This window comes from Macaca fascicularis, chromosome 1 (genome assembly GCF_037993035.2).
Source record: "Macaca fascicularis isolate 582-1 chromosome 1, T2T-MFA8v1.1".
Lineage (NCBI taxonomy): Eukaryota > Metazoa > Chordata > Mammalia > Primates > Cercopithecidae > Macaca > Macaca fascicularis.
In genome coordinates, this window is record NC_088375.1 from 209,073,570 (window position 1) to 209,091,147 (window position 17,578).

Below are 17,578 nucleotides of genomic sequence, written 5' to 3' on the forward strand. Positions count from 1 at the left end.
CCAAGGTTTGCTTCTCCGCTCTATGTCTTGTCTCATTTTTCCCGTCATTCCTCTTTCTTGAAATCCTTCATACCTCTCCTGAGTATTCCATGGCCTCTTAGACTTATTTTGGGACCTGATACCATTGCTCCATATCTCTGCCTCATCACCTTGGACCGGATGACCCCACGGTCCTTTCATTAGATGCTACCTTAAAAACAGCTACTGGAGGCCAGGCACAGTGGCTCACAGCTGTAATCCCAGCACTTTGGGAGGTCGAGGCAGTCAGATTGCCTGAGGTCAGGAGTTGGAGACCGGCCTGGCTAACATGGTAAAAACCCATCTCTATTAAAAATACAAAAATTAGTCGGGTGTGGTGACATACGCCTGTAGTCCCAGCTACTTAGGAGGCTGAGTCAGGAGACTCGCTTCAACCTGGGAAGCGGAGGTTGCAGTGAGCTGAGATGGCACGACTGCACTCCAGCATGGGCAACAGAGTGAAACTCTGTCTCGAAAAAACAAAACAAAACAAAACAAAACAGCCACTGGAACTGCTCTAATGACTTCTACCTGCCAATGTGGAAGATGTCCTAAGAAATATGGAGAAAAGTTAAAATGTGTGCAGAGAGCTGAGGGAAGCCTTCTAAGTGTCCAGGCAGGGCTTTGTGGCACCGCATGAGGGGTTTTCCTTTCTTTTCTTTTTTTTGAGACAGAGTCTCACTCTGTCACCAGGCTGGAGTGCAGTGGCGCGATCTCCGCTCACTGTAACCTCCACTTCCTGGGTTCAAACAATTCTCCTGCCTCAGCCTCCCGAGTAGCTGGGATGACAGGTGTGTGCCATCACACCCAGCTAATTTTTGTATTTTTAGTAGAGACAGGGTTTCGCCATGTTGGCCAGGCTGGTCTCAAACTCCTGACCTCAGGCAATCCGACTGCCCACTTCAGCCTCCCAAAGTGCTGGGATTATAGGCGTGAGCCACCGCACCCGGCAGGTTTTTCCTTTCTATCTGCCTTCCTCGGCTGTGAGTTTCTTGCGGCAGGGAAACAGATCACTCATCCATTTGTCATGTTGTGATGTATACTAGTTGCCTGATGTATACTAGTACTCAGAAACATGTCTGATGAATGAATAAAATGTCTGGCTTTGCCACTTACTTTCTTCTTCTTTTTTTTTTTTTTTTTGTTTTGTTTTGTTTTGAGATGGAGTTTCTCTCTTGTCGCCCAGGCTGGAGTGCAGTGGCGCCATCTCAGCTCACTGCAATCTCTGCCTCTCGGGTTCAAGTGATTCTCCTGCTTCAGCCTCCCGAGTAGCTGAAATTACAGGCTCGCACCACCACACCCAGCTAAGTTTTGTATTTTTAGTAGAGATGGGGTTTCACCATGTTGGCCAGGCTAGTCTTGAACTGTTGACCTCGTGATCCACCTGCCTCAGCCTCCCAAAGTGCTGGGATTACAGGTGTGAGACGCCACACCCGGCTGTCACTTACTTTCTAACTGACTTTGAATATAATCCTTTTCTTCTCTAGTCCCATTTCAAAATCTATAAGATGAGGGGACTGGACTGCGTTTCAAGGGAGGCCTTTCAGCACTGAGTGAAATAAGTGGCCAAGGGATGGAGGATGGGCTGGCTGGGGTGGGGGTCTCCACTGTCTCCAGCAAAATGCTGTGCTGAGGTCTGAGGCAGAGGGATGAGCTCAGAGAGAGGGGCTGCCTGACCCTTCCATCTAGGAGCTGCTCAGGACTCCAGAAGAGGGGATGGAATTGATTTAGGTCAGTGAGGGGTTGAGCGGGGCTGGGAGGGGGTTGGGGTCGGGAGGCTTCAACCTGGGAGGCAGAGGTTGTAGTGAGCAGAGATCGCACCACTGCACGATCCTTTCTATCTCCCTTCCTGGGCTGTGAGTTTCTCAGGGCAGGGAAACAAATCACTCATCCATCTGTCACATTGTGATGTATATTAGTTACCTGATGTACACCAGTACTCAGAAAAATGTTCGACATTTTCATCATAGCATTGGCTATTAACCCTTTGAATCCCAGTGGCTCACTTGCTGGGTCCTATCCCTGACCCGCTAGCCTGGTGCCGGGGGGAGACCAATTTCTGGAGGAAGCTCTGGGTACCCAGTCTTCCCCTAAGCCTGCCTCTGAACAGGCTGTTCTTGTTTATGACCCCCGTCCCAGAAGAACAGCGATTGCTCATCCCTGCATGTGATTCGAGAGGGCCAGTCTTTCAGTCCTGGAGGAAACTCAAGCCCCACCAGCCGCTTGGCATCGGAATGCTCAGCTGGTCCCCTCCTGGAGCTCATGTGACCAAGATCTAGCTATAAATATCAGAGGGGCCTCAGACCAAGACAGAATTCGGGCACCAGGAGAAGGAAGCCAACAGGATCCGACCTGGTGTTTCGTGACAAAGGCAAGACTCCCCAGGTCTACTTAGAGCAAAGTCAGTAGAGGAGGCAGCTAGGCGCGGCTCTCACTCCTGCCCACAGAATGGATTATAAGTCGAGCCTGATCCAGGATGGGAACCCCATGGAGAACCTGGAGAAGCAGCTGATCTGCCCTATTTGCCTGGAGATGTTTACCAAGCCAGTGGTCATCTTGCCGTGCCAGCACAACCTGTGCCGGAAGTGTGCCAATGACATCTTCCAGGTCAGTGCCGGGTGCAGCCTCATCCGGGGGTCCCAGGTGGCTACTCGGCTTTCCGAATGAAGCCCTTCTTCTCCCTTAGCCTTCTAACTCTTTTCCCTTGGAAGTGAACCCCTGCAGAGGCCTCTAGACAGGGCTGAGAGGGGATGGGAGGCAGCTCTAGCTGTTGCAGTTCTTCTCCATGACGCGTTTCCCCTCCCCACCCTGCCCACAGCTCCCCCACCCCTGCCCTGAGCACTGCTGTTGACTCTCCAATCAAGAGTCAAATGCCTCAAGTGATAAGCGGGGAAGGCAGGGACAGGAGAGAGAAACCAGACCCCTGGGGCTGGAGCCAGGTCCTGGTGGCAAGAGGCCCAGAGCTTTGGGAGGAGGGTGTCGGGGAGGCAGTGGGCAGTAGAGGCGTCTTCCCTTTCGAGGCTGTTCCCTACAATATGGGGACAGAAGCGGCTCCAAATCCCCAAGAAAGGAAGGGGGTAGGTGTCCTGGCTGGGAGGCAGGATGCGAGGTTCCCCAGGGACACTTTACAAAATGTTCTTTCACGATATTATCTTTAAAGTAGCAGCCTTAGGAGCTTGCTCTCATTGTAATACCCATTTCATAAGTGGACAAACTGAGGCTTAGAGAGATAAGGTTGCTTGCCCAAAATCACTCAGAGAATTAACATGACTTGAACCCAGGTCTCCTGCCTCCCCATCCTGACGATTGCTTAGCTGCATCTCAGGTGCTCTGTATGTGAGGACTGGTTCTCATCGCAGCCTGCGGAGCTCCAGGTCATTAGGTTTGACTGGGGTGGTTGGGGCAGGCAGAGGAAAGGATAAGAGGAGATTAGAAAGGGGAAGGGCTGAGGAGGGAGCCCAGGCCTCACCTTGACCTTTGCCACCTGCAGGCTGCAAATCCCTACTGGACCGGCCGGGGCAGCTCGGTATCCATGTCTGGAGGCCGTTTCCGCTGCCCCACCTGCCGCCACGAGGTGATCATGGATCGTCATGGAGTGTACGGCCTGCAGAGGAACCTGCTGGTGGAGAACATCATTGACATCTACAAACAGGAGTGCTCCAGGTCGGTTCTCATGCCTGCTGGGGGCCCATCCTCCTTCTCAGCCATGCTGTGCCCAGCTCCCCCAAGCTCCTTCCCCTTCCTTCATCTGCTCAGGATCCAGGCCTCTAGCTGGACTAGCTACACGAGCCAGTTCAGAGACAGGATTGGAGACCCATACACCCCAACTCGGCGCTCAGGATCACTCAGCGGATGGGAAGGGGTCCAGACATTAGGCTGCCCTTCCAGGCGATACCAAGACAGAGACTGGGGGAAAGATGAGATGTGAGAGGGAGAGAAAGGCCCTGGGGCCAGCTAAGTGGCTCCAGTCAGCAGAGAAAATGCCCAGTGAGAAACAGCCAGGTTGTCTATAAGGATAGCAACAGCTACTTTCCTGTGTGCCACGAGGAACTGTCAGGCACGGGGAATGCTTCATCTTAGTACCTTCCGATAACTCTATGAATCAGGCATGACTTTATTATCCTCATTTCACAGGTGAGGAAACTGCCCAAGAGGTGAAGTCAATTAGCTAAGGTTTTCCAGCTGGAAAGTGAAAGAGCTGGGAGCTGGCCCAGTTGATCTAGCTCTGAGTCTCCCTGCTAATAAAATAGCAGCTCATTCAGAGGCAGAATGTGTAACTGGTGGAGGTTGTGCAGGGTTAGCCTTAAACTGGGGAGAGAGGGCCAGGTGTGGTGGCTCACGCTCGTAATCCCAACACTCTGGGAGGCCAAGGTGGGATGATTGTTTGAGGCCAGGAGTTCAAGACCAGTCAGGGCAACATAGAGAGACCCTGTTTCTACAAAGGTTAAAAACTAGCTGGGCGTGGTGGGGCATGCCTGCAGTCCCAGCTCTTCAGGAGAATTGTTGAGCCAGGGAGGTCAAGGTTGCACAGCCATGATCGTGCTACTGCACTCCAGCCTGGGTGACAGAGTGAGACTATGCCTCAAACAAACAGACAAAAAAACTGGGAGGCCAGGTGCAGTGGCTCATGCCTGTAACCCCAGCACTTTGGGAGGCCAAGGTGGGTGGATCACTTGAGGTCAGGAGTTGGAGACCAGCCTGGCCAACATGGTGAAATCCCATCTCTACTAAAAATACAAAAATTAGCCGGTCGTGGTGGCGCATGCCTGTCATCCCAGCTACTTAGGAGGCTGAGGCAGGAGAATTGCTTGAACCAGGGAGACAGAGGTTGCAGTGAGCAGAGATCGTGCCACTACACTCCAGCCTGGGTGACAGAGTGAGACTCCATTTAAACACACACACACACACACACACACACACACACACACACACACACACACCCACCACAAAAATTTGGGAGAGACACAGCTACAGGAAAGATTTTTACAAACCAGGACATCCTGGTAAGACTCCAGGAGTGCTGACTCACAGCCTTTAAGGTCTAAAACCTTCACCAAGCATCTGCCTGCAAGCACTGCCCAGTCCAAGGGAAGGTGACAGACCAGATCTCAGGTAAAAAAACCCTGGCCTGGGGAACTGTGCTTGCTAGTCAGCCTCTGTGACTGATGTACTGTACCATCTTGGGTAAGCCTTTAGAGTTTCATTTCCTCTGTCTGCAAACAGAAACAGTAAGATCTGTTATTGTGGCTGTCAAATAAGATATTAATGGAAAATGATTAATGTATCAACTATTTATTGGGTACCTACTGTGTGCAGGCGCTGTATGAAGTACTTTCAGGCATTTTCCCTATCTATTTCTTTTTTTTTTTTTTTTTTTTTTTTTTTTTGAGACGGAGTCTCGCTCTGTCGCCCAGGTTGGAGTGCAGTGGCGCGATCTCGGCTCACTGCAAGCTCCGCCTCCCGGGTTCACGCCATTCTCCTGCCTCAGCCTCCTGAGTAGCTGGGACTACAGGCGCCCGCCACCGCGCCCGGCTAATTTTTTGTATTTTTAGTAGAGACGGGGTTTCACCGTGGTCTCAATCTCCTGACCTTGTGATCCGCCCGCCTCGGCCTCCCAAAGTGCTGGGATTACAGGCGTGAGCCACCGCGCCCGGCCTCCCTATCTATTTCTTATAGTAACCCAGGAAGGCATTCCCGTCTCCATTTTACCATGAGGAAATTGAAGCTCAGAGAGGACAAGGGATTTTTCCAAGACCACACAGCTAGCAAGTGGTAGAGCTAAGAAAGAGAGGGTGTGGGAATTTTCTCTTTTTTTTTTTGAGGCAGAGTCTTGCTCTGTCGCCTAGGCTAGAGAGCAGTGGTGCGATCTTGGCTCACTGCAATCTCTGCCTCCTGGGGTCAAGCGATTCCCCTGCCTCAGCTTCCTGTGTAGCAGGGACTACAGGCATGTGACAACGTGCCCAGCTAAGTTTTGTTTTTTAGTAGAGACAGGGTTTCACCACGTTGGCCAGGCTGGTCTCAAACTCCTGACCTCAGGTGATCTGCCCGCCTTGGCCTCCCAAAATACTGGGATTACAGACATGTACCACCATACCCAGCTAATTTTTATATTTTTTGTAGAGACAGGATTTCACCACGTTGGCCAGGCTGGTCCTGAACTTCTGACCTCAGGTGATCCACCCGCCTTGGCCTCCCAAAGTGCTGGCATTACAGGTGTGGGCCACCATGCCCGGCTGGCCAGTGAATATTCTTAATTACTGTGCTAGATTGCTTCTCATGTTGCTAGAGCGCAACACTACAAAATGCAAACATATTGTTGATCATAAGGAATAATAAAATCAATTCCACACCAATGTTAGCCCACCCAGTGCCAACCTATGAAGAGCGTGTTGTGTGTGAACCTTTGAGGCCTTTCCGCATAGTTGAATGGCAACGACAGCTGCCCTCTATTGAGAGTCTGCTCTGTGCCGGGCACTCCACATTCATTACAGACAATTTCTACCATGATTGCAGTAGCTCTGGGAGGAATCCCAGGCAAGAGAGTGAAATCACTTGTCCAGAATCACAAAAATGAATGGAAGAACAATCTGGATATGAACCCCGACGCCAAAGTCGAAACTCAAGAGGGTGGGCATCTGGGAGGAACCAGACCCTCAGGCTCTTGCCTCACCTCTGCATTCCCTGCCATCCCTTTATAAGGGGATGGAGGCAGGTGGCAATGGCAGACCCCTGCCAGCATAAGGACCCTGGGGTAAAAGATGCAAAAAGACAAGCCTGGAAAGGGGTTTATTTAAGAACTTAAGAGGACAGTAGAGCCCAGTGTGCGATCAGTCATGTAAGGCTGTTTGGAGGTGAGGCATTGACACTGATGGGGACAGTCACCATTTGACATTTGCAAGATGCCTGTTCTGTTCGGGGCTGGGAATTGAAGGTAGTGTTGGCTCTCAATGAGTATATAGTCTAGATGGAGACAGAAGCTAAAAAAATCGAATCTACACCAGGCATGGTGGTATGCACCAGTTGCAGCTACTGGGGAGGCTGAGGCAGGAGGATTGCTCAGCCCAGGAGTTCAAGGCTGCAGTGTGTCTGTGAATTGCTGCTGCACTCCAGCCTGGACAATACGGTGAGACACTGTCTCCAAAAAAAAAAAAAAAAAAAAGAAAAGAAAAGGAGAAAAAAAAAAAACTGGGTGCAGGGGATCATGCCTGTAATCCCAGCACTTTGGGAGGCTAAGGTGGAAGGATCGTGTGAGGCCAGGAGTTCGAGACTAGCCTGGCCAACATGGTAAAACCCCATCTTTACTAAAAATACAAAAATTAGCTGGGCATGGTGGTGCACGTCTGTAATCTCAGCTATTCAGAAGGCTGAGGTGTGAGAATTGCTTGAATCCGGGAGGCGGAGGTTTCAGTGAGCTGAGATCATACCACTGCACTCCAGCCTGGGCAAAAAATCAAAAGAAAACAACAACAAAAAAATCCCCCCCAAACCCCAATGAATCTAGGTTAGGAAATGACTGATGTCCCAAGAGAAGCACAAATAACAGGTTGGAAGGTCTCAAGAAAGAAAGGTAGTTCTAAGCATATATGTTACAGGAGAAAGTAAAGGAAGACACTTGGGCCCTTGGAAGAATCTCTGGACTAGAAGTCAGGCTTGTGCTGGGCTGTTGGACAGCCCTGGGCTACCCACTCGCCAGTCACCATGACATGGGGCATACACACTGCTCCTTCTCTGAGCCTCAGGGGCAACCTCATGACTCAGAGAGTGTCAGAGGTTTATCCAAGGCCACACAGCTAGAAAGTGATGAAGCTAAGAGAAAGAGAGGGTATGACTGACTCTGTGGTGAATATTCTTTTTTTAAAAAAATTTTCTTTACGGAGAATCTTAAGAAATTCAAGATGGTGAATATTATTGACTCCTATGCTAGTTATTTATTTATTCTTTCTTTTCTTTTCTTTGAGACGGAGTTTTGCTCTTGTTGCCCAGGCTGGAGTGCAATGGTGTGATCTCGGCTCACCGCAACTTCTGCCTCCTGGGTTCAAGTGATTCTCCTGCCTCAGCCTCCCGAGCAGCTGGTATTACAGGTGCACGCCACCATGCCCAGTTAATTTTTTGTATTTTTAGTAGAGACACGGTTTCATCATATTGGTCAGGCTGGTCTCAAACTCCTGACTTCAGGTGATCCTCCCACCTCGGCCTCCCAAAGTGCTGGGATTACAGACGTGAGCCACTGCGCCCAGCCTTATTGATTTATTCTTTCTACCTTTGTTTAATTACCACCTCCTCTATGCCAGGCACTGTACAGTGTAGGCTCAGGGGTGAAGAAAACAAGCAAGTTTCCCTACCTTGATGGAGGTTACAGTCTGGTGGATTAAATATAGAATTAAATGAGGCCATCAGTATAAATTTCTTAGCTCAGAGCCCAGTCTGCAGTAACCAAAGCTAAGGTGACTATAATTAGAGCAACCGAACTCTAGCCTCCTCTGCCCTTACTTGCTGTATGACCTTGCACAAGTCAATTCACTTTTCTGGAGACCAGTTTCCTCTTCTCTAAAACATCTCCAGGTCTGACTCTCTGGAATTCTATGGCCCTTTCTGTGTCCTTTGCAGTGGCAGAGCCTCAGGCTAACTCCATCTTAGGATGTGGGGACAGATTTGGTGTCATTGGCTTCCCAAGTCCTTGATCCCCAGAGGATGAAAAGATTTTAGGGCAACCAAACACTGAGAGCCCAGGGCATAAATCTGGAGATTCACAGACACACTGCAGCCTTGAACTCCTGGGGTGAGCAATCCGCCCGCCTCAGCCTCCCCAGTAACTGCGACTGGTGCATTGGAGCTGGGGAGGGGGATGCAGGACATAGGACCCCCATGACTTGTGACTGTTCTCCACTGCAGTCGGCCGCTGCAGAAGGGCAGTCACCCCATGTGCAAGGAGCACGAAGATGAGAAAATCAACATCTACTGTCTCACGTGTGAGGTGCCCACCTGCTCCATGTGCAAGGTGTTTGGGGTCCACAAGGCCTGCGAGGTGGCCCCATTGCAGAGTGTCTTCCAGGGACAAAAGGTACTGGCTCCAGCCACTTTTACCCCCAGCCTGGGCCTGCTGGGCAGGATGATTCAGAAGGCAGATTTGATCCCTGTAGATCTGCTGATCCGGCCTTTCAGGAATAGTCCCTCTGGAGGGACTTCCCAGGCCACAGGGACAGCAGCCCTGGCCCTCCTTGGGGGAGGAAGCTGAGCTCATGGTTATACTTAGAGCCACTCGAGAGCACCTGGCTGTGGCCAGAGGGGAGCGGTCAGACGCCCCAGCCAGGCCACTGGGGTCCTCTCGGGCCACGGCTTCTCCATCCCCCAGATACCTCTTCCTGTGCCTCTCACCTCTTCTCCTAGACTTCGCATTCCCCAGCAGCAGGAGGCAGCTCAGAGCCTTTTCGCTGGGGCCTTGGGCCTGTGGGGGCCTGCCACCCTGTCCGTGCAGTCAGCAGTAGCCACCCCCTTTCCATCCTCTCTCTTCCCCACTCCGCACTCTTCTCCAGGTCTCTGTCTTCTAGACGTCTCCAACTCTATTTCTTTTTTTTTCCCCTTCTTTCTTAGAAGCAAGCCCCTCCTCTGCCAGTTCCTTGCTGTGTGTTTTGGGCAGCCCACTTGCCTGCTGTTGGCCTCATCTGTTAAATAAGGGATACAGTATCTTTCTAATATCCTCTGCTCTGAAGCTGAGCAGTACCTGAAAGAGGGGCCAGATCCCTGCTGGAGGCTCTTTCTAGCACAGAGGGGAGGGAGGGAGCCAGGTTGCTGCCATGCCCCGGTGGGTAGGCCTTGAGGCTATTTGTATCTCTCCTCTCCTGACCCCCACACCCCCATCTAGATTGAACTGAATAACTGTATCTCCATGCTGGTGGCGGGGAATGACCGTGTGCAGACCATCATCACTCAGCTGGAGGACTCCTGTCGAGTGACCAAGGTGAGGGGACAGAATAGTTCTGCTTGGGGGTTTGGAGCTTTCCAGGGCAGCCTGGTCTCTGGGGAAGGCTCACCCATGGGTTGTGGCTAAAGGTTGGGGCCTGGAGCCTGGGGGTCAAGCAGGAATGGCAGGGGAGGGACTAATCCATTCACCCACTCTCTCAACAAATGCTTCTTAAGCACAGCTGTGTGTCCGGCCCCACCCGAGATGTGGGGGATGGAGGAATGAACCAGACAGACATGGTCCCTGAACTCAGGGAGTGTCCCATCAATAGTTCTCAGTGTTTATTCAGCACAAATCGTTTTCAGAGCACCGTTCTTTCCTATAGACCAACACTTCCCAAACTTTAAAGTGCATGAAAATCACCCTGGGATCATGTTGAAATTCAGGTTCTGATTCAGTCAGTTTGGAATGAGGCATAAGAGCTGCATTTCTAGCCAGTTCCCAGGATTTGCCCAAGCTGCTGGGTCCACGGACCACACTTTGAGTAGTGAGACTGTTGAGGGCAAAATGGAACTTTTCTATCCCTGAAAAAAGCTTCCATGATTTTCCATGTTCACCTGGGGTAGGGACCTGGAGATGAGATGAGGGGAAGGGGTCGTCATAATTGCTAGTGGACCAAGAGTCGGGCGAAGGGTAGGAAGGAGGGGAACATTCTGATCACCCATGAACCCATGAGAGGCTCCTGGGTCTGATGAGATGCTATTGTCACACCCATTTTACAGAAAAGAACATAGAAGGGAGCGTCAGTTGAGGAGGGTGCTAGGAAACGAGCTGTTTTTCCACCTCTCCTAGGACCAAATGATGCAAAGCTTCCTGAATCCAGTCTTGGTCTTGAAAGGGAGGGAAGAGTGTGATCTGAGACAAACGGGAGGCCCAGGAAACTGAATGGAAGCAAATACATTCATTTGCTGAAAGTCACAAAGCTAAAAGGGAAACACAGCTAAAAGGCAACGGAGAGCTGGGCGCAGTGCTCATGCCTGTAATCCCAGCACTTTGGGAGGCCAAGGTGGGGGGACCATGAGGTCAGGAGATCGAGACCATCCTGGCCAACATGGTGAAACCCCATCTCTACTAAAAAATACAAAAATTAGCCAGGCGTGGTGGCGCACCTGTAATCCCAGCTACTCAGAAGGCTGAGGCAGGAGAATCACTTGAACCTGGGAGGTGGAGGTTGCAGTGAGCCAAGATCGCACCACTGCACTCCAGCCTGGGTGACAGAGCAAGACTCCATCTCAAAAAAAAAAAAAAAGAGAAAGAGAGGGCAGATCCCACGTTGGTGACTGTTGCATTGGTCTGAGAAGTGATGCTCCAGTGACCAGCTGAGGTTGGGGGACAGGAGGAGGGTGCAGGAACAAGGAAGAATATGTAATGTCATGTGACCCTAGAGCCTCTATTTTGGAAGAAGGGGCTAGCTGTTTTTCAAGGCATCAGCCTCCAAATATCACTGGTGTACTAAGTAGCTGTGAGGCCAGATGAGTGTTTTCTTCTTGTTAAGCCTTTGTTTCATCTTCTGTAGTGTGGGGATGTATGTAGTGAGATCTCTTCTAGCTTTAGATTCCTTGCTACTGTACCAGGAAGGGAGTGTAGCGGACAGGGAGTAAGGACCCTACAGAATGTGACTGCAAGACTTCCGTCCTCAGGAGAACAGTCACCAGGTAAAGGAAGAGCTGAGCCAGAAATTTGACACGCTGTATGCCATCCTGGATGAGAAGAAAAGTGAGTTGCTGCAGCGGATCACGCAGGAGCAGGAGGAAAAGCTCAGCTTCATCGAGGCCCTCATCCAGCAGTACCAGGAACAGCTGGACAAGTCCACAAAGCTGGTGGAGACGGCCATCCAGTCCCTGGACGAGCCTGGGGGAGCCACCTTCCTCTTGGTGAGCAGGACTAGAAGGGTCTGGGTGGGGTCAGTTCAACTCGACAGCTCTAAGGTTCCAGTTATGCTTCTCCACTGACCACCCATGGACCCTTGGAAAAGTCATTTAAACCTCTGTGAGCCTCAGTTTCCTCATCTGTCAAATGGGCATGTAACACCCCCCACCTTCCTATTACTGATTTTATGATGATCAAATAAGAGGATGTTTATGAAATGACTTTGTAAGCTGCAAAATACAGTGTCCCATCTACGGACTATTAATTGAGCCCCTACTGTAGGCCAGGCACTGAGGTGGAATACAAGGAGATAAACCAGACACAGCCCTGTCCTCAAAGAGCTTGTTGGGGAGGACAGAAAAGCCTCAGTTATAAGACTTCATAGTTCAGTTCAATAAAAATGTTCTAGGCTTCTCCTGTGGGCCAGGCTTTGTGCTAGACATTAGGTATGAAAAGGTGGTTAGGATTGGGGAGTTCAGGGTTTAGGAGTTTTTGGATTGATACCCCTAGAATCCAAGCTTCCTGCCAAGACAATGGGTCCTAGGGTGATGACCAAGACCTGTACAGACCACAGACAGAGGGAAAAGTTCCAAATTCTGCTCAGTTTGGGGTGGGGAGCAGGTCACAACTGTGCTAGGGAATGGCACCAAATGTCCAGTCACTGGTTTTGCTGATTTCCTCGGGTTACCTCTTCTGCGGTCCTAATCCTTTGTTCTGTCTCCCCCTGCAGACTGCCAAGCAACTCATCAAAAGGTCAGTGTCTCCCCAGAGGCTATGATCCAGGCCCCTAGTTCCCACCAGGACCTCTGTCCAGGAAGCCTCGTCCTGGGCATTAGGTCTGCTGGGAGGGTCTAACTCTAGGCTGGCTTCCCTGACCCTTTGCATCCCTGACTTTTTGGACCACTCACTGTGCTTAAGATTGGAGAGGAAATACCCCATCCCTCCAGGGGAGCCTCTGGGTAGAAGCCCTGGGCATGTGCAAGGCATGTGCCCTCTCCTTCCTGCACTGAGCCCCAGAGATCTCATCCTGCCTCTCTTTCTGTCTCCCCCACAGCATTGTGGAAGCTTCCAAGGGCTGCCAGCTGGGGAAGACAGAGCAGGGCTTTGAGAACATGGACTTCTTTACTTTGAATTTAGAGCACATAGCAGATGCCCTGAGAGCCATCGACTTTGGAACAGGTAAAGGTGGTGGTGGTGCCACTTGTCTATTCGCCTGCCTGATCCCTGGAAACCAGCATCCCTCCCACTGAGCCCCATGGGGAGGCAGATACACTAATAAAGATGCCCAGGTATCAATCAAATTCATATAGCCACCTTCTGGCCGGCTGTGGTGGCTCATTCCTGTAATCCCAGCACTTTGGGAGGCCAAGGTGGGCGGATCACTTGAGGTCAGGAGTTTGAGACTAGCCTGACCAACACAGTGAAACCTCGTCTCTACTAAAAATACAAAAATTAGCCGGACGTGGTGGCACATGCCTGTAATTCCAGCTACTTGGGAAGCTGAGGAAGGAGAATCGGTTGAATCCAGGAAGCAGTGGTTGCAGTGAGCCAAGATCATGCCACTGCACTCCAGCCTGGGCAACAGAGCCAGCCAGACTCTGTCTCAAAAAAAAAAAAAAATCATATAGTCACTTTCTTAATGAGCCCAGAGCCTAGCACAGTGCCTGGTACAGAATTCCTGCTTCATAAATTACCAATGGATCCATGGCAGGGAAGCCTCTTGGGGCAGTAGAAATAATATGGCCTCTGGAATCAGACAGTCCTGAGTTTAAATCCTGGTCCTGCCATTTGTTTATTATCTGTGTGACCTTTGGCAAGCCCCCCTTCTGCCTGAGTTTTATTTTCTAATTTAAAAAATCAGGTTAAAAGTGAGCCCTCTAATAATGACCAACTCATGGTGCTATTGCAAAAAATCAGATATTGATGCAGAAAGGTCCTGTAGAGGCCGGGCGCGGTGGCTCAAGCCTGTAATCCCAGCACTTTGGGAGGCCGAGACGGGCGGATCACAAGGTCAGGAGATCGAGACCATCCTGGCTAACACGGTGAAACCCCGTCTCTACTAAAAAAAAAAAATACAAAAAATTAGCCGGGCGAGGTGGCGGGCGCCTGTGGTCCCAGCTACTCGGGAGGCTGAGGCGGGAGAATGGCCTGAACCCAGGAGGCGGAGCTTGCAGTGAGCTGAGATCCGGCCACTGCACTCCAGCCTGGGCGACAGAGCGAGACTCTGTCTCAAAAAAAAAAAAAAAAAAAAAAAAAGAAAGGTCCTGTAGAGTCCTAAAGATGTACTAGTTATTGCCTAAAGGTAGTCTTAGCTTCAGCTTCTTCTTCTTTTTTTTTTTTTTTTTTTTTTTTTTTTTTGACAGAGTCTTGCTCTGTCACCCAGGCTGGAGTACAGTGGCACAATCTCGGCTCACTGCAAGCTCCGCCTCCTGAGTTTACGCCATTCTCCCGCCTCAGCCTCCCAAATAGTTGAGACTACAGGCACCCGCCACCACACCCGGCTAATTTTTTTGTATTTTTAGTAGAGACAGGGTTTTACCGTAGCCAGGGTGGTCTTGATTTCCTGACCTCATGGTTCACCAGCCTCGGCCTCTGAAAGTGCTGGGATTACAGGCTTGAGCCACCGCGCCCGGCCCAGCTTCAGCTTCTTAATGCTATCACCTGTGATACTCAGGCACCTTAATTTATCAACATCGTCTTCATTTCTGTTTGTAATTACTCTTCCATAGAGTGCCTATAATAATTGTAACAATGCAATCATAACAATAATAGGGGTGAAAATAATAAGGGAAATGAAGAAACTGAATGGAAGCAAAAATGTTAATTTGCTGAAGGTCGCACAGCTAAAAGAGAAACAGCTAAAACACAACAGAGAAACAGAGGGCAGATCCTACACTGCCGACTGTTGCCTTGGTCTGAGAGATGGTGCTCCAATGACCAGCTGAGGTTGGGGAACAGGGGAAGGGTGAAGGAACAAGGAAGAACTATAAATGGACTGGCATGGGAAAGAGAAGAGCTTCTTGGCACCTCCTGTGTCGCTCTCTTGCAAACCTTCAGTATCTGGTGCTAAGTCTGTTTTCAGAGCTCCAGATATACCCCATAGGTGAGGACAAAATACATCCCAAAGCAGAGATACCAGTGGACTTGGGGACATCCACTGCTGTAGATGAGCTGCTTGCTCCACTGTCAGCTTCCCTAAGCTAAGACATTCAAGAGTGGGTCCACCGGGCACAGTGGCTCACACCTGTAATCCCAGTACTTTGGAGCCCGAGGCAGGTGGATCACCTGAGGTTGGGAGTTCCAGACCAGCCTGACCAACACGGAGAAACCTCGTCTCTGCTAAAAGTACAAAATTATCTGGGCGTGGTGGCGCATACCTGTAATACCAGCTACTCGGGAGGCTGAGGCAGGAGAATCGCTTGAATCCGGGAGTCAGGTTGTGGTGAGCCAAGATCACACCATTGCACTCCAGCCTGGGCAGCACGAGTGAAACTCTGTCTCCATCTCCCTGAGCCTCAGTTTCTCCATAAGTAAAATGAAGAGAGTACCAACAGTCACCAGTTACTGAATATTCTGTATGTCCTAGGCACTAAGCTCTTAACATAAGTTTTATCATTTAACACAACTTTATGGGATAGATTCTGTTACTGTTTCTATTTTGTAGTTGAGGTAACTTAAAGCTCAGAGAGGGTAAGCCACTTGTTCAAGGCCACACAGCTAGCAAGTAGCCCATGCAGATTCTACTGAGGGCCATTTGGCTTGAGAAACTCTTGTGAAGATTTTATAAGATGGTGCAGATTCAACACTTAGCACATAGTAAGTACTCAGCAACTGCTATTAATATTCTGATCCCAGTTGCTTGGCTGGAATTTTGGTTGTCATTTTGGAGATTTTTTCTTTTTTTTTTTTTGAGATGGAGTCTCGCTCTGTCGCCCAGGCTGGAGTGCAGTGGTATGATCTCGGCTCACTGCAAGCTCCGCCTCCCGGGTTCACGCCATTCTCCTGCCTCAACCTCCCTAGTAGCTGGGACTACAGGCGCCCGCCACCACGCCTGGCTGATTTTCTATATTTTTAGTAGAGACGGAGTTTCTCCATGTTAGCCAGGATGGTCTTGATCTCCTGACCTCGTGATCCGCCCGCCTCGGCCTCCCAAAGTGCTGGGATTACAGGCGTGAGCTACTGTGCCTGGCCCCCCTTTTTTTTTTTTTTTTTTTGAGAGGGAGTTTTGCTCTTGTAGCCCAGGCTGGAGTGCAATGGCATGATCTTGGCTCACTGCAACCTCCGCCTGCTGGGTTCAAGCGATTCTCCTGCCTCAGTCTCCCAAGTAGCTAGGATTACAGGTGCACACCATCACGCCCGGCTAACTTTTCGTATTTTTAGTAGAGACAGGGTTTTACCATGTTGGCCAGGCTGGTCTTGAACTCCTGACCTCAGGTGATCCTACTGCCTCAGCCTCCCAAAGTGCTAGGATTACAAGCGCGAGCGACCTAGCCTGGCCTGGAGATACACTTGACAAATGTTCTGACTCTGTGGTGGCCCCTTCAGGGCCCCAAAAGATTAAGGAGGTGGCTTGGGAGAGGAGCGGGGAAGGGAGATGTTCCCTGTTAAAGCTTGACGGTGACATCTCAGGATGAAAGAGTGGGGACATGAGTTGCAGCTGAGTCACTGTCGCTCTGGTGCTCAGCTTCAGAGAGCAGAGGTGGCTCCAGAAGTGCTTCCCCGTCATGTCCACCCCTCCCCTCCACAGGCTAAGGAATGAGGAAAATGGGACAGAGGCTGCTGAACAAGCAGATCTCATAGGCTGAGTAGCTACCTTCAAGACAAGGACTCTGATCCCTGACGATCGAGGAGGATTTTTTCTCCCCAGGCGATGTTTATCTGCCTACTCAAGAGATGTGCAGAGGCACAGAGCGTGCTTCCTCAGCGCCCCCTCTCTGGTCACAGGCAGGGCGGGTGATAGAAGCTGCTGTTGCTGGAGCAAGGAAGTGTCTTGAGCCCGGCTCCCTGGGACGGAGTGCGGGGAACTGCAGGAGCAGGGCCTCTGTGCAGCGTGGGGCTGGCAAGCCCATCACCTCCCAGACCACTGCCATCTGTGTGTGGCCGTTTGACCCAACTGGGCACAGGAAGGGGTTTAGACGGTGCTTTCTCTTGCCTGGTTCTTCTTCAAGTAACTCCTCAAGGAACTGGCCCCATCCTAACACAAGTGTTTTTTGTCACAGATGAGGAAGAGGAAGAATTCATTGAAGAAGAAGATCAGGAAGAGGAAGGCTCCACAGAACGGAAGGAGGAAGGTAAGAAATTAATCTACCTCCATTCCTTCATTCCTTCACTCATTCCACAACAACCCGAGGTACCTACTATATGCAAAGCACTGTGTTAGACATTGGGAATGACGCTGAGACCTGTTCCCAGCATATGCTTTAAACCTATTGAGGGTAAAGTCCTGTTCTCTTTACCCTTAGAGAAGAAAAAAATCCCCAAACTATTCATAATAAAATGCTCCCATTTTACATCTAAATGATCTTCTTAAATGGAAAGCAATATGGCACAGCAGAGGGAAAAGATGGGGGCTCATGAGCTAGGCTGGGCCCATTGAGGTGCTTTGTTTGGCCAGCACTGTGTTTAAATTAAAAAAAAAAAAAAATTACTTGTTTGCCAGGCACGGTGGCTCACGCCTGTAATCCCAGCACTTTGGGAGGCCAAGGCCAGCCTGGCCAACATGGTGAAACC

General features: G+C 50.4%; 1 protein-coding gene across 15 annotated transcripts in view; it reads left to right on the top strand.

Moving 5' to 3' along the window:
* TRIM63 (tripartite motif containing 63) overlaps positions 1–17,578 on the top strand; it is a 64,241-nt gene that overhangs the window by 44,504 nt on the left and 2,159 nt on the right. For 10 of the 15 annotated variants that reach the window (XM_074016107.1, XM_074016079.1, XM_074016101.1 and 7 more), the window contains 8 exons: positions 2,158–2,625; positions 3,509–3,681; positions 8,911–9,079; positions 9,881–9,976; positions 11,620–11,853; positions 12,579–12,601; positions 12,903–13,027; positions 17,068–17,139. In XM_074016107.1, the coding sequence (XP_073872208.1) occupies positions 2,467–2,625; positions 3,509–3,681; positions 8,911–9,079; positions 9,881–9,976; positions 11,620–11,853; positions 12,579–12,601; positions 12,903–13,027; positions 17,068–17,139 (1,051 nt within the window). In that variant the 5' untranslated portion in view covers positions 2,158–2,466. Of the gene's footprint in view, positions 1–2,157; positions 2,626–3,508; positions 3,682–8,910; positions 9,080–9,880; positions 9,977–11,619; positions 11,854–12,578; positions 12,602–12,902; positions 13,028–17,067; positions 17,140–17,578 lie in introns of those variants that run through there. The other 5 variants (XR_012424131.1, XR_012424136.1, XR_012424134.1 and 2 more) reach the window with 4 other exon arrangements.